At 41.4% G+C, this 13,324-nt stretch overlaps 1 protein-coding gene across 1 annotated transcript in view; it reads right to left on the bottom strand.

Moving 5' to 3' along the window:
* mgat4b (alpha-1,3-mannosyl-glycoprotein 4-beta-N-acetylglucosaminyltransferase B) overlaps nucleotides 1-13,324 on the bottom strand; it is a 106,781-nt gene that overhangs the window by 22,272 nt on the left and 71,185 nt on the right. The window contains exons 7-9 of the mRNA XM_073487181.1: nucleotides 12,444-12,519; nucleotides 7,793-7,907; nucleotides 66-196 (exon numbers count right to left, since the gene is read on the bottom strand). Of these exons, the coding sequence (XP_073343282.1) occupies nucleotides 66-196; nucleotides 7,793-7,907; nucleotides 12,444-12,519 (322 nt within the window). The remainder of the gene's footprint in view (nucleotides 1-65; nucleotides 197-7,792; nucleotides 7,908-12,443; nucleotides 12,520-13,324) is intronic.

The raw sequence follows: 13,324 nt of genomic DNA, 5'->3' as shown, positions 1-13,324 counted from the left end.
TCTCTTCTGCAGACAGACTGTAAAGACTTCTGTTGGTGCTCATGAGATCGGACTGAGATACTCACAGCATCCTTCTCTGGGTTGCACACTTTGACCCACATGATGTGGTCCAGCAGCCAGTCGATGGGTTTGTCTTTGTAGAACATCAGCATGAACTCAACGATGAGCGACAGGTCCAACGACTTGAACATCTTACCTGTCAGAGAAGAAGACCGTTTAGTTTGGTCAGTGAGACACGAGAACACCTCGTCTGATCTGCAACATTCAGGTCTTACTTCCATTTCTCAGCTTCTACTTTTCTGGTTCAGAATAACAAGACTGTTTGAAAATGAAGATTTATTTGATGGAAATAGTTAAAATCAATTAAATGCTTGTCACTGCAGGCTAGCTCGTTATAACGGACAGGAAAAGACGGGCATTTAATTTTAACCGATTGTGTCATTGGAGGCGAAGATAGTCTGTAGGCTATAAAATAATAATACATAGTCTGTGACACTGAAAGCTAACAGGCTAACAACAGCTCTAACTGCTCCAACAGGCTAACAACAGTGTTAGCTTTTCCAACAGGCTAACATCAGTGTTAGCTTCTCCAATTTAAGCCCTATCCTCCCACAAGATGTTTTGGAAGCACTTTATAGTAAATGAATGAATGAATGAATGAATGAATGAATGAATGAATGAATGAATGAGGGGTTAGGGTTAGGGTTACAGCTGCAATCTTAGACATGTGGGAACATAGGGCTGTGGGAACATAGGCACGCTCCCTCCTGAATAAGATCCTTCCACTTGGAGCTGAGAGCTGATCTGAGTTCAGTCATCAACGCTTCCTTTCATCCAATCAATCAGCGCTCAGAGGAGCTGATGCTCGATACTAAATCTATCTCTGTAATCTTCTGGTGACTCGTTGGTTTGTTTTCTGAATGAATGTGAACTGAAGCCACCTGTTACAATATTCAGCTGTTGTTTTTATCACTTTCTTTGGCAGCAGCGAGCCTCCTGCTCTGCCAGCCGGGCTCGTTTCAAATTGAATTTGATGTGGAAATGATAGAGCGAGGTAGAGACACATACAGAGAGAGAGAGAGAGAGAGAGGGAGAGAGAGAGAGGGAGTGATTTCAACAGAGATGCAGGTGAATACAAATGGAGGCGAAGAGCGATGGAGCCCAGCAGGAGTCTGGTCCCTGAGCTGGATGATGTTGATTTCACTCGTTGATGTTTCTTCTCCGTCCAGACTGTCGGAGTGTCACCACCTCCTCCCCCAGTCCTCGTTGTTGACCTTAGGATTCCTCCCTGACCCCGAGTTGCCTGCGAGCAGCGGCTGCTTTAATAAATTCATCAGGGTGAAGCTGACTCACTGAATTAAATCAGACAGAGCAGAGAGCTGCAGCGCTGCGGGGCCGCTCTGTAATTCAGCTGTTCAAATTTTGCATTTGCTAAGTTTAGCTTCAGTCCGGCCTCGTTTACGTCTGCAGGGGGTTTTTATTCTGTTGCCTCGTCGCACATCCGGCCCTTCAGAGGCTGAAACGTCCAAACAGATCAGGACGGACCAGCAGGGGCAGGAGCCGGGCTCAGCTCTCTGTCGGCCTCTCAATTTACCCTTGTCACTGTTTCGGTCCGGTGAGACATTCTGTTCAGTTCAGTTATTGACCTTTAAGTCCCCGAGAACGTCCCCTCGCCTCAACTCTGTTTGAACTGTGTGTTCGTAGAAATTGAAGACAACGAAGATGTGAAGTCAGGAGTTCATTCAGGCGTCTGCACTTTAAATCAGCTCACCCTCACATCCTGGATCAGCCTGAGATTCATTCAGTACCCACTGGACAACAGAACCTAAGACTCTACCAGGAACCTCATGACAGAAACTGACAGTGAAAGTTACTACGTTACTGCAGTGAGACACACATCAGGAGGATTTTTAATATTACAGAAACGTTTTCTAACATTGTTTGTCTCTTTGAAATGAATGTTCAGACAGTGTATCTGCAACTGAAGCCTCATTTTCACGTGAAGCAAAATTTTAAGAAAATAATGTGATTGAAAAAATAATTTTCACAACTGATTTTTTATTTCATTATGTTTTCAAAAAACAAAAAGAAGGAAAGGAGGCTAACATCAGTGTTAGCTTCTCCACATGCTAACGTCAGTGTTAGCTCTCCAACATGCTAACATCCAGTCATCATCTCCACGATTATTGTGGTTCTGCTGTAACACTGACTGGACCTCAGGGCGTCCTGCAGCACAGCTGGATGATGTCGGACTCTCTGCTGTCCGACGCACTTATTCTCTTTAAAAAGAACAAAGTGTGCGCTGATGAAGGGAAAGCGCGACACACACTCTTCCATTAACTTCACTGTCAGAATACCCATCATGCAACAGTTTCATCAGCTTCACACACACACAGTGAGAATCACTTCACAGGATTTCTGTCTTAATACTGAAACAGAAATAAGAGTTTAAAAATGTTCTGCTCTGCACACGTCGGTCACGCTTAAATTAAAGGGATCAGAACGCCTCTAAACACAAATCAGAGCTGTGTGTGTGTGTGTGTGTGTGTGTGTGTGCATAAAATGCTTTTATTTGTCCTACATGTATAAAGCAGAGGCCGAGTGTTTCGTCTTTATTGGAAACCTCTAAGCTAACAATCCTGTCCTGCAGGTGGTGCGAGAGGACATTTGATGGGTTTAAGGTCTTTTCTCTGGGGATCGATCATGCTGAAATGATCATTATTAGTTTGTTTCATTACATATTTTCTGCAGTACAAAGTTTGCTGGTGAAACAGGAAGGTCAGGATGTCAACAAAGGTTTAGTAACCTGGAAATACGTTTATACACTTCCTCCTCCCTCGTCTTGAAGTCAAGACAGAGGTTTTGGTTAATGAAATAATAATAATAAGACATAAACTCCATCATTAAATGTCCCACAGTTTAATTATAAATCTCTTCCGTGTGTTAAAAACGGTTAGCGGTTGCTAACAAGTGTCTAAATGAGACTACAGAGGTTGTCGGGGACATTAAGCGTCCTCACAGCGAACACGGAGACTCATCTACTCACTAGTCCGTCTTTACAGGCCCAATTTAGTCACAAACTATTCCAACTCTGACTTTACAACTTGAACATTGATCAGTTTATAGAAAACCTGTATAGTAATTGTGCAGTAAGACGCAAAGTGGTGGTGACATTTAAGTCATGTGACTGTGATGTCACAAGTCATTTGTGTCTCTTTGTAGTTGTTTTGTGTCTCTTTGAAGTCATTTGTGTCTCTTTGAAGTCTGTTTGTAGCCTAACATTAGCTTTTTACTGCTACATATTTAATTTATGCTTCAAACATCACACAGTGTGTTCATCTGTGAAGATTATCTTGATGAACAAAACCTGTAAGGATCATAAAGTTGAGATTATTTTCTGTAATAATCCAAAAACCAATCCAAAACTCTCATAGGCCTTTTGTGGAGGGAACCAGGGCCAAGCTATCTTCAGGGTTAGCCTAAAGTTACCTCAGTAATGAAGTCATTTTAGGTAAAACTTCACTGTTTACCTAAACCCAACCTCGACGTGTTGCTCGCTCTTCACTGACATCGATCGTTACGAGGACACCTGGACTCTAATACTGGGACTGTTCCTTTAACTCCTGCAGCTGTTTGTCCGCCTCAGTTTAAAGTTTAGTGTGTTCGCTGTGTGAGGTCACGTTGTGTCTTTACGAAGACGCTCTGCTTCGTTGTTGAGCTGCTCTCTCTCTGCAGGGACGATGGGGAGCGCTTGATTCGTCCATCCCCGGCCTCAGTAATGACGGGCTGAGCACTCAGGGACCTATTAGAGGGAAGTGGAGCAGCAAAGCCTCATGGGAAGAAAATGATGATGGGTAAATTTGTGTGTGTGTGAGAGACAGTTACTGTGTGTGTGTGTGTGTGTGTGTGTGTGTGTGTGTGTGTGTGTGTGTGTAAACATCGACTCCCCTCACAGACACACACACTGTTTCTTTAAGTGTGTGTGTTTTGTACCATTTAGTTTGTTCATTTTAGTCAAACTGTAAATTTTGTCGTCTTTTGAGGAAAATATAAGTTTGTTTGAGTCAAATTATTATTTATTTTTCATTTATTTTGTCAGTTTGGGTCAATAACTACAATACTGAGACATTTCCGTCTAATTGTTGTCATGCATTTTTAATTTTTATGTCTTCCAAACATTTTGAGGTGTCCTGTTGCCATGGTGACATCTTAAAATGTCCTGTATTGTCTGACCAAATGTCCAAAACTCACTTAGACTCAGTTTATTATAACAGAAGACAAAGAAACCAGAAACCAATCAATTATCAGAATAGCTGCTGATTAATTTCTGGCTCTGGTCCGGCTCGTCCGGCCTCCATGTGTCAGAGCTGGAAACAGTTCTGAGAAAATAACCTGAGTCTGGATCAGCCGGAGGTTCCAGGCGAGTAGCGCCTGTGCTCCATACGTCGGCTGATTGGATCCAGGACGACAGGAGTCATTGATTAGCTCTGACAGGATCATTAGGAAGCAGATCAGACGGAGGAGACGCTTCAGTTCATCTGCTGGATGTAATTCAACCATCAGACGGACTTCAGCTTCCTGTTTCACCCCGCTGCTCCAACAGAAACTTCTCAACTGAGAACTTCTTTATTGACCTTTGGGAACACGATGTGACACCAGAGCTAATCTCAGAGGTCCACTTACTCGTTTTTCAGAGCTTTCAGTCACATCTCAGTGTGCAGGACGCAGAGGACGAACTAACCTTACATACACTTTATCACAAGAACTTAATCTGGATTTATAGTTCAAACCTTCACATAAACCACATGTTTATCAAATTGTGGTTCTGATCTTGATGAGCCAAAGAATTTAAAGGCACAGTTTCCAGTGCTGGTGTTAAATCTCAGCGAACACATGACAGCAGTTTACTCCTAATGTGGAGCTCTGTTGTTGACTTCAAACTGTTTCTGCTCATTTTCCTCAAAGTTGGGATATCCCCCCAAAAAACCTATAGTTTTAGTATCTGCATCAGCACAAGTGGCAACAAATAAAGTTGAAATTAAATCGATTAATCATAGTTCCTAATGTTTAAAAGCATTCATGATCTGAAGTCCTGAATTATCTTATTCCAAAACCTTTAGATCCTTAATTTATTGTCAAATACAACAAAGAAAACTGAAAAATTCAACAACATGTGAGGAGCTCGAACCGGAGAATGTTTCCACATCTTTGCTTAAAAAAGTCTAACTGAATAAAAAATGACTGAAGTGACAATAAAATAACTGCAGAAAGAAAAAACATAAAAAATCTGACCGTCCAGAACAAGACTGGCTCAGTTTAGTTTAGTTCAGCTTAGTTTAGTGTGTTTTTAAATACTTTTAAATCACCCAAAAATAAGTTAATTTGTAGAAGAAAGGAGGATAAAAAGTAGAATAATACTAATGTATATGTAGCCCTGGCTAAAATACTTTTAGACATCTGGAGATAAATAATTAATGTAGACACATCAGCCTGTAAATAGTCTTTAAAAATGTTTAAATATGGTTAAAACATTGATATAAATAAAGTTTTAAAATGTAACTTGAAAGGTTTAAACATATGTAGAAATATAAGAGTCTTAATCTTTGTAGTTCATTAGTCAAAGCTCATAGTTCATGCAAAGTAGCATGGTTTGTTTGAAATGCACCTGAGTCAGTAGCCCCATTCACACTGCCGTTTGCATGCGGGGATCCTGCGCCAATTCTCTGCCTCCTCCTCTGTGTGAAAGTCTCAGATGCGGCGAGGGGTGAAATTTCGCTGCGCCTCTGATGCGGCTCCGGAGGTAGTATCAGAGGTAGTATCGGAGGTAGTATCAGAGGTAGTATCAGAGGTAGTATCGGAGGTAGTATCAGAGGTAGTATCAGAGGTAGTATCGGAGGTAGTATCAGAGGTAGTATCAGAGGTAGTATCAGAGGCGCAGTATTGGCGAACCGAACCAGTGTGAACCGATAAGCCGGCGGCACAGAGCGAGGGCGTGTCGAACTGATGGTGTTCACTGTCTGATAACTAAACAGATCCTTCACTCAACAAAATATAGAGAAATGTCCCACAAAGCAACGTTACAGGACCAAACAACAGTAACGTAGTAACTGGTCGTGTCTCTGGCAACTTATATGAGGAAAAAAATACCGCAGTTATTCGTGGAGAAGTGTCTGTCCAACCGACTCTTCGTCACATTTCTGCCTGAAAAACAGCGTCTGTTCCCGGCAAAAAACTTTAACTCATCAAGTGTTAATCGCAGTGAAAAAAATCACCACGATGGTCAGACCTCCCGACCAAGACTCCAGTGAACTTTCCCCCATAAACAGCCTCCCTCCCCACGAGTGACAGAGTCAGACAGCGTCCTGTTGACTGATGGCGATTATGTAATTATGTAATTAAGAGAAAAACGTAACTTTGTCATTTTCCAGGATGTTTGGTGGGTCAGGATCTCAATCACAACACATTATAACAGCATCCATATGATTATAAACAGTCAGCAGGTACATGTTTAGTTTAACAGGAGGACACCGGGGAACAGGTCATCTTTTACGCTGGAGCTGCTTGGTTTCGGAGTCTCTGTGTGAAAAGGGCTAGTGAGCCTGCACGTGTATTCAGCCTTACAGCCTAACCTGCTTTACATATGTCAATATGTCAATCTCGTGTTTTCTTTATTTTAATTGGACTGTCCTAAAACAAACAGCCAACCAAATTCCATTCTCCGGTAGAGGGGCGGGGCTTAGTCGTAGCTGCTAGGTCCGGGTTTTGGAGGATGCAGAAGCTGATTATCACCGCAGAGTGAACCGGAAGATTAACGAGTCATAACGTCCATAACTTCAGGGACTGACGACCAGTTATCATCAGGGTTTGATGTTTATGATCTACAAGAGGTAAATATGAGTGTTTGTGTGGTTTTATGTACTGTGACTACATGTTATAGTGAAAAAACGATGTGTCGCTAATCGCGATTAGCCGTTAGCCTAGCATAACTGTCAATAGCGTTGCTTTCAGACTGTTAGCTTTGCATTTGATGAAACTGGTTAAAACAAGCTGCTGTTAAATCACCAAGAAACAGCGCGTGGACCTGTTGCTTAGCTGATTCATGTGATTCAGGACACGGACAGTTGTGACTGTGCGAGGACCGGGAAAGCTCCTCTGGACCAGAAACTGTGTTCTGACGGGTTTATTCTGCTGAGCGGGTTTTCATCTGCGCTCCACCGGACATCCATTATCCTGTTCCCCATGCCGACCTTCACCACTGCTGGACTCTGAGTACTGATACTGACCTTCTACCGCTACATGGTAGATGTTTACATGTTAAAGATGCTGTGCTGTTATTAAACCTAAGAACAGGTAAAAGGTTTTAATGATTTAAAGACATTTGAAAGTATTAAGAGAAAGATAAACTCATTTTGTGTTTATTAATATTGGGATTTTTTTGTTTACATTTGAATTATTAATTGACCTGAAATATTATTATTTTTTATTTGCATCTGGGTAAATAAATGCCACATTTTGGTTTATTGTGTTTAAAGCATACTTGTTGTGTCATAGTTCCTCATGTTTAACACATATTTTGGTAATTATTTTTTGGCTCATTTAAGTGACAAAGACGTTGGTCAGTGCAACCTCCATGACTCAAAGTGTCTGCTTAGAAACTTTCAGAAGTCTTTTCAGACAAGCTGATCAGACCGACCGGGTGCATTAAGACAGCCTCCAGCTGAACCTGCTCAGCCTCTGTGTTCATAAAGATATATTATATTTCATAATGTTAGGATCGTTGTTATCGACTCACCGATGAAGCCGAGCTGCGAGAACTCGAGGATCATCCACTCCTCCAGCGGCTGCTGCAGAGCAAAGTTCTTCATGGTGGTGAAGTAGTTTGGACGAGCAACTATATCGTCCTCTAGCTGTGAGAGAGAGAGAGAGGGACAGGTACAAAAGTACAAATATTTAACATTGTTGGAAACATTTGTGATAAAGTAGGAACACAACTCAACAACATGTAGAAACAAATGTCAGGTTGTTTTAGGACATTTTTTATTCAGAAAACACGTTCAGATCTTGAGTGTGGATGTTATAATTGAGTCCTGGTCTGGCTTGTGTCAGATCTTTGTGCAGCTCTGAAGTCTTTAGATGAAATAAACTCCCTGGTGGTCGAGTGTGTCTCAGACCAACAGAAAACTGCTGCAATGAAGATGAAATCGTTGAAACAAAAGTCTCACACGGACGTCATTCAGAGGCAGAAGACGCAGGAACAAGAGGACGTGTTGGCTGTTCAGTTTTACTTTTGTTCAGCTGTGACACACAAATTCATCTTTACAGTAAAAAATACCTGCGCCTCAACATCTCTGTTCCTGCTCCCTGACAGACATTTACATCCTCCACTTTTATCCCGGGGAAGTTGACACGGAGTAATTACCTCCTCCACCTCCCTCCCTCCGTCACCACACACCACCGAGGAAAGACTCTACAAAGTTCAGAGCGAGTTTAGGTGTCATAACAGCCAGTCTGACTCTGCCTTCCTGTCAAAACACGCCACTGCCAGCAGAGATGATGGCAGGGAGATCGCTCCATCACTGGAAAATGGCCAGGAAAAAATAACCCCGGTTCAGCTCCGGCAGGGCAAGCTGCGTTCAAGGACAAACCTACAGAGTCATAGATCACACTGAGGGGAAGAAACGCAACCAAAACATTCATCTCCAGAAATCATTTTCAGTCTCGACTGTGAAAGAGACCAGAAACCTTCCTGAAAACAGAAAATGTTGCTCATTTCACTGAGAATGCACTCAGACAGGGAAATACAGGAACTCAGGAAGTTCATTTACATTTCAAGCAGAAGAATCTGGGTCTAAATTTATCTCCACAACGTCTCTTTTATGGTTTCACACTGGAGAAAATGCCACCTCAAAAATAAGAAAGAGAATAATGAAAGATGTTGTTGATTAATAAAAAAAAAAAAAAGAGGACATTTTCCTAAAACCAAGTTTCTTAAACCTCGCTGAAATGTTACTTTCAAGCTGGTCACATCATATATTAAATGTAAAGACATATTTTTACTAGAAATTACACAAATATACTTTGAGACAGAACCAGGCATTTTAAACCAAAACATGATCTTTTCCTGACCCCAACCAAGTGTTTTTTGTACCTAAACCAAACCAGACTCGGCTGCTGAGCAAGAGACCGCTGTTCAAAACTGCATTTTACCATTTGTAAGCATGAAACCACTGGATGTCCAGACATTTTCCTGCCGTGTTTGTGGAGACAGAATCAGGGTTTTTTTGTACCAAAACATTGATCTTGTCCTGACCCTAACCAAGATTTTCTGTGCCTAAACTGAACCAGACCATAATCACAGAGTTGTCACAACATAAAACTGAAACTTGAACATAAATAAATGTAAAGTGTCAAGGTATCTGCTGCTTACAGTAATGTACATTTCCAGCATTTCTTCTGGTGACTGGGTTGATCACTTTGCTCTATTTCGATGATGAAATGAATGAAACTCATTTCTTCTCACATTGACTTTTATCAGAGGAGGTAATTTCTTAGAGTCCGTCAGTCACCTTTTATCAAGTCCTCCATGATGAAACGACGAACATGTTTGTAACGAGTTTCTGACGTGACCGAGCAGGAAACATCGTTTATAAAACCACAAACACATTGAGAGTCAAGAAGGATTCATAAAATGTGAAATTATCTGTCTGCTGTTTTTTCAATCCCTGTTAAGCTCAGTGAAACTCAACACTTCCTGCAGGTGTTTCACATTAAAAGCCCACCAGAAAAGGCAAGATACATGCAGCCACTTTAATTGTGAAAATCTGTACGCTGTTTTCTTTTGTTGGGACTCACCACATGGTTCTGACAATAGAGCGGCCTGCGTGTAGACCAAAGCTTAAATGCAGCCTCCTTGCACTAACAAAGCCTGGTAAGCAAAGGAAAGTGCACCGGTGGAGAGGCTGTTTAAAGATATCCATCTCAAGTTAAATGTTCTTTCTCTCAGATATTTCTGTAAGAAGTTGAGTAAATATCAACATGTGAGTTATCTCTCTGTGTGTTAACCTTCAACAGGTGGCGTCCAGCAGCACCTGCTTTAGTTTTCAGATGCGAGGGGAAACAGGAGGAAACAGTCGCTGCCTGTTTCTTCTTCTTTTCATCTTTAAAGGGAACAAAGAGCGTTTGATGAAGCACTGAGACACCTCCATTAACTTCCCTGTCAGTCTACCCACAATGCAACAGTTTCATCAGCCTCACAGGATTACATCAGAGACACTTTTTATTTTAATGGCCGTCCTGATTAATCAGATCCAGGGCAGGGACATCAGCTGAGTTCCACATGTGAGAGTGTAAAGTGAAGCTGCTGAGACGTTACAGCAGGAACATCCATTTTATTTATGTGCTGACAGACACAGTGTATTGTACAATGCTGTAAATTCAGGTCATTACACTTATATACATATATATATATACATAAATATATGTGTGTGTGTGTTTGTGTACACTGTATATACGTCTTTACGTAACCAAGTCAGTCTCATTTAATGTACTACAATGACTCAGGTTAGTACTGATGCCTCTAAAGTCTCGGTTAGACAGACTCCAGTTTAGTCGTCTATCTGAAACACACTTCTCAACAAAAGGATCGTGAAATTGTTCAATTTTGTTTTTGCTGCTGCAGCTTTCAGGATGTTTGATGGGAAACTAAGGGTCTGTGTCCACATTACGTTTTTTTCAGAGGAGAAAAGTGCTGGCTGTTTGTTCAGGAGCTCTGAGAGGAAAAACGCTGCACGTGCGTCTTGTCTCTATGACAACAGTATGTTGACAGTCCCTGCTGTATGATGGACACTGATCCTCTGTGGTTTACTATGTGTTTGTGTTTTATTTGACATCAGGACGTCATAGCGAGGAGGATGTGAGTGATGACATCATCCATAGCAGACAAAAATACGGTGAATATAATTGCCGAGGCCAGGAGAAAGAAGAAGAGCCACGGTGATGTCACCAGAATCTTTCTGAAGAGTTGAGAGATTTTAAACTCGAAGTATCTTAAGTATCTGCTGCCGTACCACCAGACTACAGAGCAGCTTGAGTCCTCAGGCTGTGAGACTCATCAACTCATCATCAACACCAACAGCAACATAAAATGTAGCAGGACACAAGGACTTCAAACTTTATTTCGTTTTTTAAACATCTACCTCGTACCTTGTTTGATATTTCATCAGGTCAGAAAACAGAGATTTTGAGGTGAAATCAAGGCAAATAATGAACGCATTCACAACATCTGGCAGCAACCAGCTGTGGTTTAAACATCAGCACAAATTTGTGTTATCATGTTTATAATTTGTTTATTTTAAAAGAGACGATACTGATTAGTTTTAAGTGTGTTTTAAGTCACTGGTCGGTCTATGAAGACTTAAAATCAACACATCTAATGTTTCATATAAAATGTCATAAATATGGAAATATACAGACTGTGAGCTGCTAAAGAGAAGCTTCCAGGACAACGTAACGGGAACAGATTTATACATTAATGTTAAATAAGACATGGAGCACAAGCTGCTTTACATGTTTTGTTATATGTGTCTGCAGTGGCGTGACAGGTCGAGTGAGGGTTGATGGTTCAAGTCCTTCTCTTTTTGTGCTTTAATCCTCTACAATGTACAAATGAGAGCTCATCGTTATTTTTCAAATCTCTTGTTTGAAATCCAGTATTTTAAAACCTGGTGAAATATGATCTGAATGTGAACGTTTAATCTTCAAACAGACGTCTTCAAAATTTTCAATGACAGCACAAACCGTCCTTTTGCTCAGACGTCAGGTTTACGTGTAGACGAATAATATATGTCTTTTAGACATAATGTTGGTTTGCAGAAACATTAACTGTTAACATACCATCCTGGAGCCTGGGCTGATCACTGTTAAATGATCTGTTGAATAACTCAAAGTGACTTGTTCTGACCACACACTCCCTCTTTATGACTCTGTGATGGAGGCATCAGGTGAGTCAAACTGACACTTTACTGTACTGTTTGCTTCCTGGCATCAGTGCTTTAATAAATATATTCATAAAACTCAACAGAGATGAGCAGAGAGGGGTTTTATATTCATTAAAATGTTAATATGAGGTGTGGACGGGGCCAGAGAGTCTGTCAGTCAGCTTTTATCAAGTCCTTCATGATGAAACGATGAACGTGTTGTTTGTAACAAGAGTTTTTGACGTGACCGAGCAGAAAAACATTGTCATAGAAAACCACAAACACATCGAGAGTCAAGAGGGATTCATTAAATGTGAAATTATCTGTCTGCTGTTTATTCAATCGCTGTTAAGCACAGTGAAACTCAACACTTCCTGCAGGTGTTTCACATTAAAAGCCCACCAGAAAAGGGAAGATACATTCAGCTGCTTTTATTGTGAAACATCTGTACGCCGTTTTCTTTCCTACCTGGACATAGTAAGTTCCTTTAGACTGAGCGTACATCATCAGGAAACAGTAGTCCAGGTTCTGCTTCGTCCTCCACCTGAGGAGGAGAAGGAGGAGGAGGAGGAGGAAGAAGAGGAGGAGGAAGAGGAGGAGGACAAGGGGGAAAGAAGACAGGAGATAAATATTATAAACAAGAAGAAATGTTTGCCTTCCTGTTATACACACATTTACACACACACACACACACAGACACACACACACACACACACACAGTAAGCTATAATAACAGGCTGCTCAGTGGATAATCAGAAAAATGCCACCAGGGACAGAAGACCCAATGAGCCATGAGATTACACACACACACACACACACACACACACACACACACACACACACACACACACACACACACACACACACTCACACTCACACACTCACTGCTACTGTACTGTATGTGTTAGATCATGAGTATACCCTGTTCAGGAGATACTGGACCAGCTCTCCGTTATAAAGGGTTCGGTCCCTAAACCTACAAGGTGCTGCTTTAATATGGATTTAGATAGGGACTGCTTCAGCTGGTAGCGGGGAGACTCGTCTAGCTTCTCACTGTTTACGTCCATAGAGGTCATACCTGAGCCACGTTCAGACCTTTATCCTGCAAACAGCCTCCCTAAATTAGATTATTAATTATTAGAGCGTGACTGCCCAACAGTGTGACATCAAATATTAATTCATCCAACATGTAAAGTTCAGTCATATCAGAGTTTTATTGTTCATGTATACGATGTTGAAACTGAACTTTTTAACCTCTACAGAGGTCACAGTGACTCACCGCTCTCTCCTCTCCATTACTCTTATAGCTACAATCCTCTCCTCATCTCTGCCACTCAGCTACTTTCAGG

Source organism: Pagrus major, chromosome 18, assembly GCF_040436345.1.
Source record: "Pagrus major chromosome 18, Pma_NU_1.0".
Taxonomy (NCBI): Eukaryota; Metazoa; Chordata; class Actinopteri; order Spariformes; family Sparidae; genus Pagrus; species Pagrus major.
The sequence above is the reverse complement of the archived record's forward strand: the minus strand, read 5'-3'. Positions and strand labels throughout refer to the sequence as shown.